This window comes from Prionailurus viverrinus, chromosome B3, assembly GCF_022837055.1.
Source record: "Prionailurus viverrinus isolate Anna chromosome B3, UM_Priviv_1.0, whole genome shotgun sequence".
NCBI classification, from domain to species: domain Eukaryota; kingdom Metazoa; phylum Chordata; class Mammalia; order Carnivora; family Felidae; genus Prionailurus; species Prionailurus viverrinus.
Window position 1 is genome coordinate 76239749 of NC_062566.1, and position 17519 is coordinate 76257267.

Below are 17519 nucleotides of genomic sequence, written 5' to 3' on the forward strand. Positions count from 1 at the left end.
AGTTGTAAAACCACTACAGTGTTTGGCTTCCAGGTGGGGGTGCTATGTATCTTTCCTAATACCAAATGTACGGGAATACTACTGAGCAATAAAAAACAAGTACATACGGGCACCAGGGTAGCTCAGTCGGTTAAGCATCCAACTTTATTTCAGGTCATGATCTCAGCATTGGGAGTTCGAACCTCGCCACCGGGCCGTACTGACAGCTCGGAGCCTGGAAGCTGCTTCAGATTCTGTGTCACCCTCTCTCTCTGCCCCTCCCTCACACTCTGTCCCTCTCTCGCTCTCAAAAATTAATAAGCATTTAAAAATCTTTTAAAAAGCAAGTACACATACATGCCACAACATGGATAAACCTCAAAGACATTATGTTCAGTAACAGAGGTTGTATTATTCCATTTATATAAAATGTCAATAAAGGCAAATGTATAGAGACAGGAAGCAAATCAGTATGGCCTAGGGCTGAGGGTGGGGAACAACTGACTCAAGGAGGAGAAGGGGTCCTTTTGGGGGTAAGGCAAAGGTTCTAAAATTGGATTGTGGTGATGGCTGTACAACTCTGTAAATTCACTAAAAATCATGGTTTTATGGCATATAAATTATTGCTTATTCTTTGGACTAAATAAAACTATTTGAAAAAACGATACCCTGCCACCTCTTCTGGGTCTGGAGATGGTTCCTAGGCTGCTGTGGAGGTCACTGCCACGGAGGTCACACTGCCTGTCAATTCTGCTTTCTCCCACTTCCACCTGTTAAAAATTACCAGGATGAGAGAGGACACATTACCAAATCTGAGGTTCTGTGCAATCACTACAGACACCAGGTCTGGGAACTGGGAGAGGAAATCAAGCATAATTCCTTCCTGACGCAGAAAGGAAGAAAAGGCAAATACAATGAGGGGCCAGGGCCACAGTGGGGCCAGGGCATTACAGTGAATGGAGCCCGCTGGAGAAAATCCGATTCCAGCAGAAACCAAGTCGGAAGGCTGCTGGATCCCTATGGTCGAAAGAATAACCAATCAGTTGACAGGGTTTCTAAAAATACGAGGGACGCGTTTGCCAAACCTAGGTTGCGTTTGCTTTAGAAGTAGGAACTCCGTTTCCATGCGAGCACGAAGTTGGAAAGTTTGGTTCCGAGGCCGCGTGGACCTGGTATCTCTCTGGGGGCACAAGGCCTGGGCAGTCGGTGGCCCTGGGTCACCTCAGCCGCCTGGGCCAAAGCAGAGCCGGGGTTCACCGCGAGGGCCGCAGCTCCGCCGTCGGGAACCGCGAGTGGGGGACCATCCCTCCTCAGCCCGGGTGAGGCCGGCCCCGCACGTCGGGCAGCCTCCCCGCCCGGAGCGCAGTCCAGCCGGGGCGGCCGGCGCCGGGGACCCCGGGCTCACCGCGCGCGTCCCCAGGCGCGGGTCCCACCGCTGTCCTACACGCGTTCCCACACCCCTGACGCCGGGTCCCGCGGGGTCTCCGGGACTCTGCCGCGGGCCTTCGCGCCTCCCCTAGGGACGGACGCGGCGTCCGGGTGGCCGAGGTCCGCGCCGCGGGGGGAGGCGCCTGGGCGCGGGCCTCCCCCCGGGACCGGCAGGGGGTGAGGGCGGAGCTGGCCGGCCGCCGCCCGGCCCCGGGGGACCGGCTCCCAGCCCCCTCCCCACGCGCCCCCCGCACAGTGCTCATGCGCGCGGCCCGGCCTTTATAGCGGCGGCGGGAGCCGCGCTTTCCGCACTCAGGCGCAGCCGGGCGGATCCGACTCAGGTGCGGAGCCCTAGGCGTCCGGCGGCGGGCGTGCGGGTCCCTGCCACCTGCTTGTCTGAGTCTCTCCTTTGTCGCGCCCAGCTTCTTTCTGTCTTGATATCGCACCCCCTCCTCCGGGCCGAGGTTGCACATCGATGCTGGGTTTGGCTCGATTTGCAGCCAGAACATCGCCTCCAGATAGAGCGCTAGCTCGGGGGCAGCGGCCTCTTAGGTCTTCTCCCTCCCCTCCGCCGCCCCTGGGTTTCCGAGGGGTGCGGGATCTCTAACGGGAGGGCCGGCCCAGTGTGGTGGGGACGTAAGGGTCTCCCTTCCCGAGAGCCTCCCTTGCATTTTCCCTCTCTCCCAGGACCGAGCAGCCCCCTCGACCACCATGTCTGCAGCCTGGATCCCCGTTCTCTGCCTCGGTGGGTACGCGCTCCTCCCCGCCCCCCTTCCCCTCGCACCAAGCGGGGTGGAGGCTGGAGCGATCCCTCGCGCTGTGTTCTCTTCGCGCAGGTGTCTGTCTGCTGCTGCTGCCGGAACCTGCGGGCAGCGAGGGAGCCGGTGAGTTACGTGTTCACGGGTCAGGGAAGCAGGGCTCGGTCCAGGCGGTGGGAGGGGCTGGGGGCCGGCGGGTAGAAGCGCGCCCAGAACTAGTCCCTGGACTGTGGCCCTAGGGAAGGTTCAAGGCGCCAAGGTTGGAGCGGCTGTCTGGCGCACCCGCATCCATTCCCACAGCCTGTCTACGCGGGCTTACTCATTTCTCCCGCGCGAGGGGGCCCCTGGTATCCGATGGGGACGTTCTTCCCCAAGGCGCCGAGAACGAAGCCTCCCGGAATCCACTCGCCACATCGCGGGAGGCACCTGGCGACGCGATCCTCGGCATCAAAGGTCAAGACGGGGGAGTATTCGTTGAGTCCCACCAAGAGGCACACTAGTCCCGGGTTGTCCACGGCGTTTGAGGCCAGGGATAAGGCTCCCAGACCCGACTAAAGACTGCAAGAGCTGACAGGGACAGAGAAATGCTATGTCCCACCTTGCTTGAACCCCTGGTTTCTAGGAATAACCTCTATTTATAGACCCATTTCATATTGGAGAGAGTCTAAAAAACAGTTTGTTCCACATGTATAAGTCCGAGTATGGGTGTGTGTGTTTTCTACAATATAAAAGGCAAACTCTTTTTACAAAATCTATCCTTTGTTTTCCTGAAAGGAGGAATCAGGGTAAGTAAGACACACACTCACTCACTCACTCCCTTACTCAAGTCAGCATTGGCAGCTAAAGGCAGAGCCTCTGATGACACCAAAAGTGGTAGGAAGGATTCAGGCTGTTTGATAACAGGTATGGGGCGCATAGGTTTGAGGCTATTGTTTTTGGTAAGGATTTTAACTTGCACCGCGATCTTTAGTGTTGCACAGCTAAGGAGTCAGGATTGTACCTGGCATCCTGCCTTCCCTTCCATGGACGTGTACAGTCCAGGGTGCAGCTCAGCACAGAGAGCTTTGGGAAGAGGGTCATTGTTAGAGGCAGGCTACTCAAAGGGGCAGTATGACCAGATAGTATTACTGTCTTGGGGAAAAGGTGCTTTTTTGTTTTTTTATTAACATCTGTTTCAGAAAGGTTTGGGTAATCACAATATTCTTGTGTTTGGAAAGGAGTATTTAATAACATTATTCTCAACTTAAAATTTATAGTAAATTGATGAGTTAACATGTGGTATTATATTGTTACATGTTGCCAGTAACTTGTGTCTACCTAACATCTTTTGCAGTACAAACTTCAGTTCCTTATTAGTTGGGTTGGCTGTGTAAAACTTGAGAGTATTGGCACTGTTTTCTAAAAATGCATTCACTGTCTGATAGATCTCTCTGGGCAGATTCTGACCAGAAATAAGCAGGTTCAGTTCAGATAAAAATGCTTCATTCCAAAGGGACTAACTTCCCTGATTCCCTGATTCTGATTCCCTTCCCTGATTCTGCAGAAGTTGAGCTGTGTGACCTAGAGCAAATTAACCCCATGGCTTTAATTTCTGCATCTGTAAAATGAACGATTGAGCTAAATGACATTTTATAAAGTGAAACATCTTTTTACTGGCCTACTTAAGAGATAATTTTAAGACACTGCAGTTGGAGGAAAACTACTGTAAATGGTCTTCCAAAGCAAAGGATGAGACTTGAAGAGGTTTGTGCATGTGTCTATGAAGATATTCCTCATAGGCTTGGCCCAGATATAATATCGTTAGCTCAGGCAACTGTGTCCACAGTTATCGCTGTGAGATTTTTACGTTTCTAGAATGAACTAATAAATGGTGACTGACTAATGTCATTTTCCAGTTCTGATATATTCCCAGTTATATATTCCCAAGCTCATAAGAACTGAGAAAATTCTCCCATTAGGCTTTGGAGTGGTTGAGGACTAGATTATATTGGAAAGCTGGGTTTTGGCTAGCTAAAATCTGGAATGGTGTGGTACATATGTTAATATTCTTAAGAAGTGTAGAACTTAGGGAGGTAAACGTTCAACCTCAGACCCTAGTTTCCACCTCCCCATCCCCCTCAAAGTCCCAAGAATGGTCACTACATTCCCTCCTTTCTCTTCAGTTCCCATTGCTATCACATGCTTTACCCGAGGCCTGGACATCAGGAAAGAGAAAGCAGATGTCCTCTGCCCAGGGGGCTGCTCTCTTGAGGAATTCTCCGTATTTGGGAACATAGTGTATGCATCTGTATCAAGCATATGTGGTGCAGCTATCCACAGGTAAGCTGAAACATGCCAAGGGGAGAGAAATCCAAGTGTGATGATTTCCTTTCCCTCTTTAGCCACACGGACGGACCCACTATCTTCTTTCTTTTGGTGCCAATTTTGGCCATAGAAGATAGATACATTTTTAAACTATTTTTTTAAATGTTTATTTATTTTTGAGACAGAGAGAGACAGAGCATGAACGGGGGAGGGTCAGAGAGAGGGAGACACAGAATCTGAAACAGGCTCCAGGCTCTGAGCTGTCAGCCCAGAGCCCGACGCGGGGCTCGAACTCACAGACCATGAGATCATGACCTGAGCCGAAGTCGGCCGCTTAACCGACTGAGCCACCCAGGCGCCCTGATAGATACATTTTTAAGGTTTTCCTGGATATCCATGAAGCACCAGCTACACAAAGTAAGCTTTCTGACTAAAGACAAATTGTATTATTTCTTGGCAGCTAGATTCCTGTGATTTTAGAACATTCCTAATCATGTAATATATTAGTGAGTTTTTACTGTGTGCCAGACATAGTTTCAACTTCCATGAGAACTTGAGAATTGTATAAGGTGGGTACAGTTTTATTCCATTTTATAGATGAAGAAACAACTCAGTTGCCAAGGATCTTGCCCACGGTCATCATTGTTAGGCAAGTGCCAGAGCTGGAAATGAAAGGCCAGGTCTGCTTCCAGATCCCGTATTCATCACCCATTCTGCTATCCTACAAGACTTTGTGTGTGTGTGTGTGTGTGTGTGTGTGTGTGTGTGTGTGTTGTCCAAAGACATGTAGTTAAAGTACCTTAGAAAACTAAGAAAATTATTTGGTGCTCTTAACCCTGAATCTCCGAGCTGCAGGGAATGGGATCGTATAGGTATGTTCCTATCAACATTTAAGAAGTTTGACAGCATAAAACCATTTTTTCCCAGGCAGATGTTGTACCTATGTTAGCACGTTTTTAAAATTTTTTTTTTCAACGTTTATTTATTTTTGGGACAGAGAGAGACAGAGCATGAACGGGGGAGGGGCAGAGAGAGAGGGAGACACAGAATCGGAAACAGGCTCCAGGCTCTGAGCCATCAGCCCAGAGCCTGACGCGGGGCTCGAACTCACGGACCGCGAGATCGCGACCTGGCTGAAGTCGGATGCTTAACCGACTGCGCCACCCAGGCACCCCTGTTAGCACGTTTTTAAAAAGGCCAACAGCATCCTTAGATGTCTTCCCTGATAAACTATTTTCTTGATTATCAGAACAATAGATGTAACATGGCACTATAAGTCAGTTGGATACCCCTGGAAAAGTGTGGGTAGAATATCGGCTGTTTTTCTGTGTTGCAGGGGAGTAATCAGCAACTCAGGGGGACCTGTACGAATATATAGCCTACCAGGTCGAGAAAACTATTCCTCAGTAGTTGCCAATGGCATTCAGTCTCAAACACTTTCCAGATGGTCTGCTTCTTTCACAGTGACAAGTAGGTACAATTACATTGATTTTACCTTTGTGTAAATATTGCCTGACTCTCAAAAAAGTTTTCTGCTGTTCTTAGCCCAACGTCTTTGACTTTGATAGAAAAGCCTGTGATTAAGACTTGAAAGAGTCAACTATGGGTTAGAATCAATGACCTGGACAAGCAAAGCCCACTCAGGCCAAAGTTGGCTGAATGGAGGAAGGATAATCTTGCTGTTAGAAGGTTGCAATAGAAACTTGTGATCAGAATGCCCTGACACTTACAAGTAACACTAAATCAAAAAACTAGTGAATGAAAGTGAATGTGAATTCATTTTTGGTGATCCTTTTAAAATACAATTTAATAGATAAGAATTCATTTTGGTCTTTGAAACTCGCATGAAGCAATTACTCATGCAGTTGCCATTACTTGATTACATTTATCATCCCATAGACACCTAAGTTAGATTCATGATATTTTGATGGTAAAGAAGGAAGAGGAAAAAATAGTCTTCTCTTTATTTTAACAGAAGGTAAAAGTGGTACCCAGGAGGCCACAGGACAAGCAGTGTCCACAGCACGTCCATCAACAGGTATGGAAGCTATCTCCTAGTAGCCTGGCACAACATTTAGAAGTTAAAAATAAATGTGTTGTTGATAGCTTTCCTTTAAAAAGTAATTGACGTTGGGGCACCTGCGTGGCTTAGTTAAGCATCCAGCTCTTGGTTTCAGCTCAAGTCATGATCTCACAGTTTGTGGGTTCGAGCCCTGCATTGGGCTCTGCACTGACAGTGTGGAGCCTTCTTGGAAGTCCTCTCTGTCCCTTTCTCTCTGCTCCTCTCCTGCTTGCTCTCTCTCTCTCAAAAAAAGTAAGTTAAAAATAAACAAATAAAAAATAAAAAGTGATGTTAAACACAAAACCAGGGCACCTAGGTAGCTCTGTTAGTTGAGCATCCGACTCTTGATTTCAGGTCAGGTCATGATCCTGGGGTTATAGGATCGAGCCTTGCCTCGAGCTCTGCACCAAGCATTGACCTTGCTTAAGATTCTGTCTCTCCCTCTGCCCCTCTCTCCTGCTTGTGCCCTATCTCAAAAATTTAAAAAAAATTAAGAAACACAAAATAAATATCTTAAGTTTACTAGTGCATTATATAAGGAAACATTTTATATTTCAAATTCCTATCCTTCTATTTTCAATTATAAACTCTGCTACCAAACATTCTCTTGAAGTCCTACTATTTCTTTCTGATCTAATAAGCCATGCCTAGAAACTGGACAAAGTGACTTCCTAGCTCCATTCGTCATATGAATAAAAGGAATTCAATGTGTGTCCATTTTAACAAAGGCCAGGAATCTCCTTTCCTAAGATTGTGGCAGTTTTAAAGTCAAAGAAATTAAGAACATTAGAATCTAACTCTTGGCATTTCTGGTCCTGCCTCAGTTGTGGGTTTGAGATATCAAGTCCTGAATTGGTGGCAAGGCTTACAACAGTCCTGACTTCTTTGTTGGGGCATTTCTTCCCCAGTCCAAAAAGCTGTGAACAAATTAATTTTTTTACAAAACAAGTGTTTTTAAGAATGGCACTCCTTGTCACAAGCTTTTCCCCATGTGGGCTTCTTGCTATGAAACTGTCTTCCTATTGATGCCACTGCTTCCTTTGTTTCAGGTAAACGACTAAAGAAAACACCTGAAAAGAAAACTGGCAATAAAGGTAAGAGTCCACATATCCATTTGGGAAAATAACATTCTCCCTCCCTTTGAAACTGCTAACGGAGAGACATGTTTGGGTTTTCACAGACTGTAAAGCAGACATTGCATTTCTGATTGATGGAAGTTTTAATATTGGGCAGCGCCGATTTAATCTACAGAAGAATTTTGTTGGCAAAGTGGCTCTAATGTTGGGAATTGGAACAGAAGGACCACACGTGGGCCTTGTTCAAGCCAGGTACCAACTTGTTAAAATGGAAAGAGACTTGATGATAAAAGATCAGCCATTTTAGTGGATACATGTATTTCAGTACAGTATAAACACATAGAGTTGTGGATAGTCTGAATCCCTGAACTGTAAATATAGGATGTAAGACTGCCTAAGCAGACGGGGTAGGTCTAAGTGCTTCCTTTTTGGAATAAAAAGATTTAGAGAATTTGATGACCAGAAGGTAGACTAAAAAGGTTTTGTTGTTCATACAACAAAATTACCTCTGTACAAATTACCTCTGTACATACACTCTGCTCAATTCCTGATTCTTCTTTGCTGAAGGAAGAAATTATAGGTCTGTTTCTCTTCCCTATTCTGTCATTATTCTTTTAAACATTTCCCATAGTTCCATGAGTGCAGATCTGAAGCTCGATCTTTTTAATTTTATTCATTTAAAAATAATATTGATGGCTTTTAGGAAAATAATATGCTCACTATAGATACCTTGAAAAACATATAAAGCACAAGAAAAACAAATTTCCCAAATATGCTCTCCCGAGATAATCACTATAAAATGTTTGATACCCTTTCAGTATTTTAAGAAAATACTTGCTTGTACATGTGCATGTCTCTGTGTGTGTGTAATTGAAGTATGGTTGACACACAATGTTACATTAGTTTCAGGTGTACGACATAGTGATTCAACATTGTGGATTATGCCATGTTCCCTGCAAGTGTAGCTCCCATCTGTCACCATAAGATGCTGTTACAGTGCCATTGACGATATTCCTTATGCTGTACCTTTTATTCTCTTGGCTTATTCATTTCATAACTGGAAGCCTGTATCTCGCATTCCCCTTCCACCACTTTTTCCATCCTTCACCCCATTCTGCATAATGTGTTTCTTTTTCAAAAGCTCAAACTATAAAAATGTTTTATGTCCTGTTTTTTCATCCCTTTGTATTTTGAGCATTTTACACCACAAATGCTCTAAATCGATGATGTTTTAGAATGTTCCTTTGCATGACTGTTTAACTGTTCTTCCATTTTTTTCACCATCGGACATTACATTGTGATTAACATCCTTATGTCACCCTTGTGCCATCTTTGATTAGTTCATTAGACTCGATTTCTAAAAGTGAGATTGGGTCAAAAGGTTCTGACATTTTTAAGGTTTCGGATACAAAGTTTAATTGCTTTCTAGAAAGTTGACCCAGTTTAAATTGCTGTCACCAGTACTACACCTACTAATTTCTATTTCATTTATTCTTATGTTATGTTTTACAACTGGTTCTTAATTTAAATAGAATTTTTTTGGTATGAGAATTTGGTATGAGAATTTTTTGGTTTTCTACATAATTTAACTATTTGTCCCATATCTTTAAAACAGATGACTTTATTTCATTGATTTGTAATGCCAATTTTATATGCAAGTTAAGCAAGTCAGTTTCCTTGATCTATAAGCCAATTCTTACATCTTTTCTACAATGCTCTGATAATTGTAGCTTTATTGCACATTTTAACATCCTGGGGGGGGGGGACAAATTCCACTCAGTACTTTTCTTCTTACATTTTTTTCTTTGCTATTTGTGTCCAATTCTTTTTCAAGATGACAGCTACGCTATCTCGTAGAATCAAACAAGACTAGCTTCTCTATAAACTTTGAGACTTCTAGTTTACCGATTAAAAAAATTTTTTTTAACGTTTATTCATTTTTTGGTAGAGACAGAGTGTGAGTGGGGGAGGGGCAGAGAGAGAGGGAGACACAATCCAAATCAAGCTCCAGGCTCTGAACTGACAGCACAGAGACCGACACGGGGTTCAAACTCACGGATTTTGAGATCATGACCTGAGCTGAAGTTGGACGCTTAACCGACTGAGCCACCCAGGCACCCCTATAGTTTTCCTGTTTTAGGAAAAGCCTCAGAATAAACTATATAAAGAGTTTATATTTAAGCAGAATAACAATGTAACATTAAGGATGCAAAATTAAGAATAAATCTCCTAAATCACAATTGGGATAGTTCAAAGTGACCATTAATGTGAAAAGGTTATCTACCCATAATATCTGATTTTGTGGCCCAACATTTCACCAGATATACAGAAAGATATGCAGAAGTACAGTCAGTGCTATACTTTTACCTCAAAAATCTTGACTTAATGGCAATTGATAATACTAAGATCTTAAAATTTTGCACTTATGAAATACTGACTTACCTAAAAACCAACACAACAAATGGTTGTGTAACTGTTTTACTCAACATGGTCTCTAATAAACGTAGAGTAGTGATAAAAGTGAGTTGAAATCCTTTTACTATTAAATATGGAAAGTCCCAAATATTACAATATACATAATTTGAAGATCAGCGTATGTCAGTATCATTTTTTATAACACAAATCCAAAATTGTAATACTTGATACATTTTCTTGTTATCTTCTCATTTTTAAAACGTTGGCCTCGGTGTCCTTGAAATTGCCTCTTCTAACCAGAAGCCTGAGTTAATAGACTCACACTGTTGAGTGCTTCCATGGTCTCCCACTGGAACAGACCTAGCCTCACACCCAGTCACCTTCCAATACTCTGGTGCCCTACTCTGCAGATTTCCATTAAGCCCAGTGCCTTCAGCTAAACCTGGTTTCAGGTGTTCTGGAGCCAGACAAACCTGAATTTAAAGTGCAGCAGTGTTTTGTTAGGCAACCTACCAAAATGCTGTGAGCCTCAGTTTCCTAAGTTAGGATGAAATGAGATGATACATGTAATACGTATTTAGCATATTACCCAGATAAACCCTCAAGGTAGCAATTGTTTTTGTTACATTTCTGCAAGATGCCTTGAAATTTAAGTAAGGATGCAATACTTTAGTTGACTGTACACTATGGGATTAAGAAACTCAGGCATTGGCCAATTTACTTTTTTTTAAGTTATATAATGTTGCTTGTTTTGCCTTTCCACTTCTCTCTAGATAACATTTTTTTCCTATTTTTCCACTTAGTGAACATCCCAAAATAGAATTTTATTTGAAAAACTTTACATCAGCCAAAGATGTTTTGTTTGCCATAAAGGAAGTAGGTTTCAGAGGGGGTAATTCCAATACAGGTAAGTAGACTCTGGCACCTGGAATGTAACACAGGAGAGGGTTATGAAGCAGTCAGACATGTAAAGCAGTATTAGGCTATTTTATTTCAGCAGATGTGAAACTCTTCCTCTTGACACTGAAATCTTGGCTAGGTTTGTACTTGATCATCTAAGATACTCAATTTATAATGAAAAATATGCCAAAGGGTTAATTAATATTGCTTGTTTAAAACAAGCCAAAAAAGTATCGTGATTTATAATCCTTCTATTGGATAGAACAGATGCCACTTTAGAGAAGTACGTGTTCAGCAAGTTAAAAAGAAGCAAAGATCAACAGACTTGTTTAACAAATGCAGATGTGGCAGAAAGAACTAGCTTAGCACTATAGACCCTCTGAAGGGACATTTCTTGTTCTGAGTCTTTAGAGGTAATCAGTCACTAAGGGGCTAGATAGCAAAAGTACAGTAGTGGGAGTCAGTTGTGTTTCTGATGATTGATGTAAGGTAAGGAAAAATGAGGCTTCTGGGAGGTGATGGGGGAAGTAATGTGGGTTGTGAAGACAAAAAAAAGTTGATCTGATGGATAATTAAACTTTTGCATCTGATGCATCTATTATAGAACCAAGTTCTATGTAAGTTAAATTCTTAAACTTTTGGTGTCATCAAGTTGGTACAGGGAAATAGAAATGTCACTTGAGCAGTGGTGCTGCTCCAGCTTGCTTCTTCTTCAAATCTAGGAAAAGCCTTGAAGCATACGGCCCAGAAATTCTTCACAGCAGACGCTGGAGTAAGAAGAGGGATCCCCAAAGTGGTGGTGGTATTTATTGATGGCTGGCCTTCTGATGACATTGAGGAAGCAGGCATTGTGGCCAGAGAGTTTGGTGTGAATGTATTTATAGTTTCTGTGGCCAAGCCTATCCCTGAAGAACTGGGGATGGTTCAGGATGTTGCATTTGTTGACAAGGTAAGGAGGTGAGGGGTCTTTTCTGTTAGGGTAGTTACTCAGTTTTTGGACCTTCAGGCATAGTGCTGACTGGCCCTTATCTGGATTAACTCTGAACATTCAAGATTTAATGTTTTTATCATTTTTAAGAAGACACACTTTTTGATCCCGTTTATGTCTCCCCCATTAGGCTGTCTGTCGGAACAATGGCTTCTTCTCTTACCACATGCCCAACTGGTTTGGCACCACAAAATATGTAAAGCCTCTGGTACAGAAGCTCTGCACTCATGAGCAAATGATGTGCAGCAAGACCTGCTATAACTCAGTGAACATTGCCTTTCTAATTGATGGTTCCAGCAGTGTTGGAGACAGTAATTTTCGCCTCATGCTTGAGTTTGTTTCCAACATAGCCAAGACTTTTGAAATCTCAGACATTGGTGCCAAGATTGCTGCTGTGCAGTTCACCTATGATCAGCGCACAGAATTCACTTTCACTGATTACAGCACCAAAGAGAATGTCCTAGCTGTTATCAGAAACATTCGCTACATGAGCGGTGGAACAGCTACAGGTGATGCCATTTCCTTCACTGTTAGAAACGTGTTTGGTCCTGTGAGGGATAGCCCCAACAAGAACTTCCTGGTAATTGTCACAGACGGGCAGTCCTATGACGATGTTCGAGGCCCTGCTGCTGCTGCACACGATGCAGGTAAGTTCTTGTCCTTTGTCTGGGTAGGGAACTGAGAAGGGGTTCAGTGAGTTTTGTAAATATAAATGTAAGCATTTATTTTATTGAACAAACACGTATGTAATGGCAATCATTGTTCTAAGAGCTTTACTCAATATTAACTGACTTAAGTGTCAAACCAGTCCTATGAATGTCATTCTACAGATAAGGCAACAAATTTCCTCAAGACCACAGCTAGCAAGTGGTGAGGCCAGTATTCAAACCCAGGCATTCTGGCTGAGTCCACACTCCTCACCACTGTATTGTTGGGAGAAGTGCCATGAGAACCATGTCATGTGTCAAAGAAGCATGTTACAGGTGCTTATGTTGGCCCCAAACTTGGAATATATACCTCCACCCAATCACAATTTATCATAATTTACCATGAACCTATTTGATAATTCATCCTTTTTTAAAAAGTAGTTTTGAGTCTGGCATGAGTTTTCTAAGATGTTAGAGTCTCCAGTAGACTTTAATTCTATTCCATCTAAACTTCCTTTTTAGATTCTTAGTCTTTTTTAAGATAATAAAAACACACTCTGATGTTATAAAACAGTATAAAAAGGTCTTCTTTCTCCCTTACCCCAACCTTAATATTACTTTTGGCAAAGGCGACTCATTCCTGAAAACATTAGCATAATGTGTTGCTGAGATCAAATAGGGCAACAAAAAGCTGACGTTCCCTTTTCTGGGATAAAACTGAGTGATTGTGGTCCAATAATACTTAATAAAAAAAAACAAAAAACAAAAAAAAACGCTAACTTGGGAGAGGGGAATAGCGGCCTTGCATTTTTGTATACTTTTCCACACTTTTCCCTATTTAATTCCTCATGACTTAACTTTTTCCCTCTTACACATTAGCCACTGTTATATACTTTTATATTGACGAAATGCTGTTTAGTAGGGTAGAGAACCCATCCGCACAACTTAAGCTATATGTTGGCTTATTTATATACATCTAGCTTGTTTTATCCATCAGTAGCTAACCTAAATCGAAGACCTGTTTGCTATCATCCTTCTTAAAAACGTATCTTACTGAACTAATTTGTGGTTAACGGGGTTCAGGCTAAATTAACTGAAATAGATTAAATCAAATATATTTCCCCAATGTAATTAGCTGAGCTTCAGGAGGTTATGCCACACCATTTTCATGAAAATTATCCTTTAGAGATTGTGAAGTGCAAGTTAACAAAAGCCGGAATACAGGTAGGTTTTCAAGGCTAGGTCGTAACTTTTTTAATTGTTTAGCTCTGACCCAATATATAATTACAATCTGAGCTTCAGTCAGTCTACAAGTGAGGAAAACTGAGGGGGGGTAACTTTTTGTTTTCTTTTGCCAGGGAAGGAGATGAGAGTATTGAGTGGGGTAATAAATCAGAAATTGTTTCAAGGAGCTTTTACATAATCTAAACCTGCTTTATTTACATCTCAAGTATTTACAATTTTGAGCACTGAATACCATTAGAATGGGGATGAAGTCCTAGAAGTGACTTCGGAAGCTCTCCAAACATAGGAAATTTCACTCAAAAGAAAGATGGTAGGATACACTAAGAATGTGCTAAACAACTACTGCAGTTGGATTGAGGTAAATCAAACTGGTGTAGTTATCACCTTAACCAAAATGTAGTTGGAATACAAGCCGCCTACTGGTGCAAGGGAATGTAGAGGTTATGCCTCAATGTGTAACTAGAAGAAATTATTCCAGCTGCACAGACCCTTTTCTCTTTGGCTGTTTTTTTCACCAGATTTTTGCTTTGGGGTTAGACACTGACCAATTCTTTTTTTGCGTTTTAAGTATAGTTTTAGAGAGCATGTGGGCACAGGAGTGCACACCTGAGCAGGAGGGGGGGGAGGGGGGGGAGGGGGGGAGGGGGGGAGGATATCCCAAAGCATCCAACGCTAACAGCGGAGTGGGGAAGGGGCAGAGGCATGGAGGGGGGGGGGGGGGGTCAATCCCACAACTGTGAGATCATGACCGGAGCTGAAACCAAGAGCTGGAAACTTAGCCAACTGAGCCACCCAAGCGCCTAACACTGACAATTTCTGACTACTGGTCATTTTGCCAATGTAACATACACATCAAAATTGCAAAGTTCTCATTATTCAGAAGACTAGTCACCATTTCCAATGCAAGAGCCTTAGAAAACTTCCATTTATGTATCCCAGACTCTGTTATACTGGCTAGACCTCCAGTCTAATGATTAACTGGAGTGATGATAGCAGGCAGACCATTCTCCTGCCAATCTCAGGCAGTTTTCACCATTTCACTAAGTATGTTATAGTTATTTATTTTTTTAAGAAGTTATCTATCAGGTCATCACATAACTTTTTGTCAGTGATCATGTGATTTATTTGCCAATGTGGTAAGTTATACTGATGGCAAACTTTTGGTTTGGGCCCAACTGTTTAGCCATTCTCATGACTGTTTAAACCTAGCTAACCATTTGGTGAAGCAGATTTAATCCTTCAGACATTATAGAGCTTCCTCTCCAACTGTAAACTGAGTCATGAAAAATAATTACACCTGGTTTTCTATATAAGCTGCAGCTTGGTTCTAATGCATGCAAAAATATTTTCATTGTAGGTATTACCATCTTTTCTGTTGGAGTGGCTTGGGCACCTTTGGATGACCTGAAAGATATGGCCTCTAAACCAAAGGAGTCACATGCTTTCTTCACAAGAGAGTTCACAGGATTAGAACCAATTGTTTCCGACGTCATCAGAGGCATTTGTAGAGATTTCTTGGAATCCCAGCAATAATGGTAACATTTTGACAACTGAAAGAAAAAGTGTAAGAGGATGTAATGTATAAGTCATTTTCTCCTAATACTGAAATACTATATAGCATACTAGGACCAGATACAAAACGATTATATTAAAAATGCCAACAGCTGTTTCAAGCAAATAAGCATTCATTTAAAGCTACTACCTTCTAATTACAATTTAGAATTATTAAACACTCTGCTGAGGCTTCATAATCATGACCCTTATAAACTCTGGAAACAGGAGATATTGTGGATCTGAATCTTAAGAATTCTAAAATGCGTGTTAAATGTACAGAGACATAAATTCCATAGCTCAATAAAAGAATCTGATACTGAGAACAAAAGCAACATTCCTTCTCTCATCATTCTGTATTAAATATATAAAGAGAATGAAACTTAAATAGTTCTTTAACTCAGTTCATATGTAAGTCATTTTCCCCATAATGAATGTTGTCTTAAAACCAATAAGAGTTATTACTTAATAAAAAGTTTTAATTATGAATCAAATGGAAGGGAATGAAGTATCAAGCTTCTTTTGTAGTGTATTTTCACAATAACATAACTGAACTATCTCACTGAATAAGATAGAATTGTCTGATATTTTTCTATTTATATCCTTAATTTTATATGTGTATAGATATATTTGGCTTATACTCTAAAAGTCATCCATGTACTGAAAAAAATGTTGGTAAATTTTTACTTACCACTTTAAACATTTGGCTTTAAGGAAAATCACTTATTGAAAATGGAACTGCAGGAAAAATTATTGTAGTTTGACCAAGCAATAAAACTGTTAGTGACTATTATTCTAAGCTGCTTTACTTTTATTATTCCAAGTCCTCGCTCCCTGGGACATGGTAAAAAATCCTACATTCAGTACTTTATGTAGAAAGACCAACCTGAATTTTTTCTTAAAATTTTTATATTTATTCATTCAATTGTTTATTGAATGGCTACTGTTTAGGCATTATACACAGCCACTACCAAGTTAAACAGCAGGAGATGCTTAGTTACTTAGTTCAACAAAAATGTTTTGTAATTAACATTTTTACTTAAACATGCTTGTAAAGTTCCTAAGAAAAATGATCACAATACCCTTAATATAGAGCTCTCCCTTCAGATACAGGTGTTGTCATCCCATCTCGCTTGTCTACAGGCAGAACCTGTCCTCCCCCTCAGCCACCTGTACATCCTAGCTCCCTGCCCCCACACACTGATCCTATCTGAAACTTACAAGTTGACCTGAAATAGGTGTTAAATGGTCTACAATTAATACTTATACTCCAGTAAATCTCTGGAGTCCAGGGATTTTATAGGTGTGTAAAAGCAATGAAAGCAGCATGTATGAGAAAGGCAGAACTGAAATTGCCTTGGACAATTTTACATAAAAATTTGACAAAGTATGGGAAGATAATAAACTGACCCTTTCGTATAAAATGCCACATATATCCACGTAACAAGAATTTTCATTTAATTAAACAGGGGCACCTGGGTGGCTCAGTCAGTTAAGCGGCCAACTTTGGCTCAGGTCATGACCCTGCGGTCTGTGAGTTCAAGCTCCACATCAGGCTGTGCTGACAGCTCAAAGCTTGGAGCCTGCTTCAGATTCTGTGTCTCCCTGTCTCTTTGCTCCTCCCCCACTCATGCTGCCTCTCTTGCTCTCAAAAATAAAAAAATAAAATAAAATAGGTTTAAACTTTTACACCACAAATTCTTGGCTGAGAGTATCACTCCTTGAAAAATTAAACTCAAATGAAAACCCAGCCTCCAATCGTCTTTTTTTTTTTTTTTAAGTTATGGCTTCCTGCCCAGTGCAGAGCCCAATGCAGGACTTGAACTCACGACCCTGAGATCAAGACTTGAGCTGAGATCAAAAGTAGGATGTTTAACGGAGCCACCCAGGCACCCCCTCAGTACCCCTTTAAAACGCTTTTATTTTTATAAAGGACAAAGTTCTGAGTCATCTGAGGTAACCAGGGAAACTAACATTCTGACTTAAAGAGCATTAAGAGCAGAAATGACCCCTTTATTAAGTTACTATCAATTATTTTGTAAAAGCAGTAAAGTGTAAAGCACACTTTAGCAGGCATGCCAATTTTTCAAATATGCTATTTATAACATTTAATAAAGGTGTTAAGTGAGATGCTGGTCTTTAGTGGATAACTTACTTTGAAATGTG

General features: G+C 41.9%; 1 protein-coding gene across 1 annotated transcript; it reads left to right on the forward strand.

Moving 5' to 3' along the window:
* Positions 1 to 1682: 1682 nt before the first annotated feature.
* COCH (cochlin) lies at positions 1683 to 15783 on the forward strand. The gene is made up of 12 exons (XM_047863186.1): positions 1683 to 1748; positions 2095 to 2152; positions 2244 to 2291; positions 4328 to 4484; positions 5806 to 5939; positions 6445 to 6507; positions 7581 to 7625; positions 7712 to 7859; positions 10826 to 10929; positions 11645 to 11871; positions 12041 to 12557; positions 15160 to 15783. The coding sequence occupies exons 2-12, from the start codon at positions 2119 to 2121 to the stop codon at positions 15333 to 15335; spliced, it is 1653 nt and encodes a 550-aa protein (XP_047719142.1). The 5' UTR covers positions 1683 to 1748; positions 2095 to 2118; the 3' UTR covers positions 15336 to 15783.
* Positions 15784 to 17519: the final 1736 nt, after the last annotated feature.

Excerpts from the sequence above, each read along its gene's own strand:
- COCH (XM_047863186.1), top strand. The coding sequence starts at position 2,119 with ATGTCTGCAGCCTGGATCCCCGTTCTCTGCCTCG. Across the intron at positions 2,153-2,243 it reads GATCCCCGTTCTCTGCCTCG|GTGTCTGTCTGCTGCTGCTG; the intron begins GTGGGTACGCGC and ends CTCTTCGCGCAG. Across the intron at positions 10,930-11,644 it reads AGGGGGTAATTCCAATACAG|GAAAAGCCTTGAAGCATACG; the intron begins GTAAGTAGACTC and ends CTTCAAATCTAG.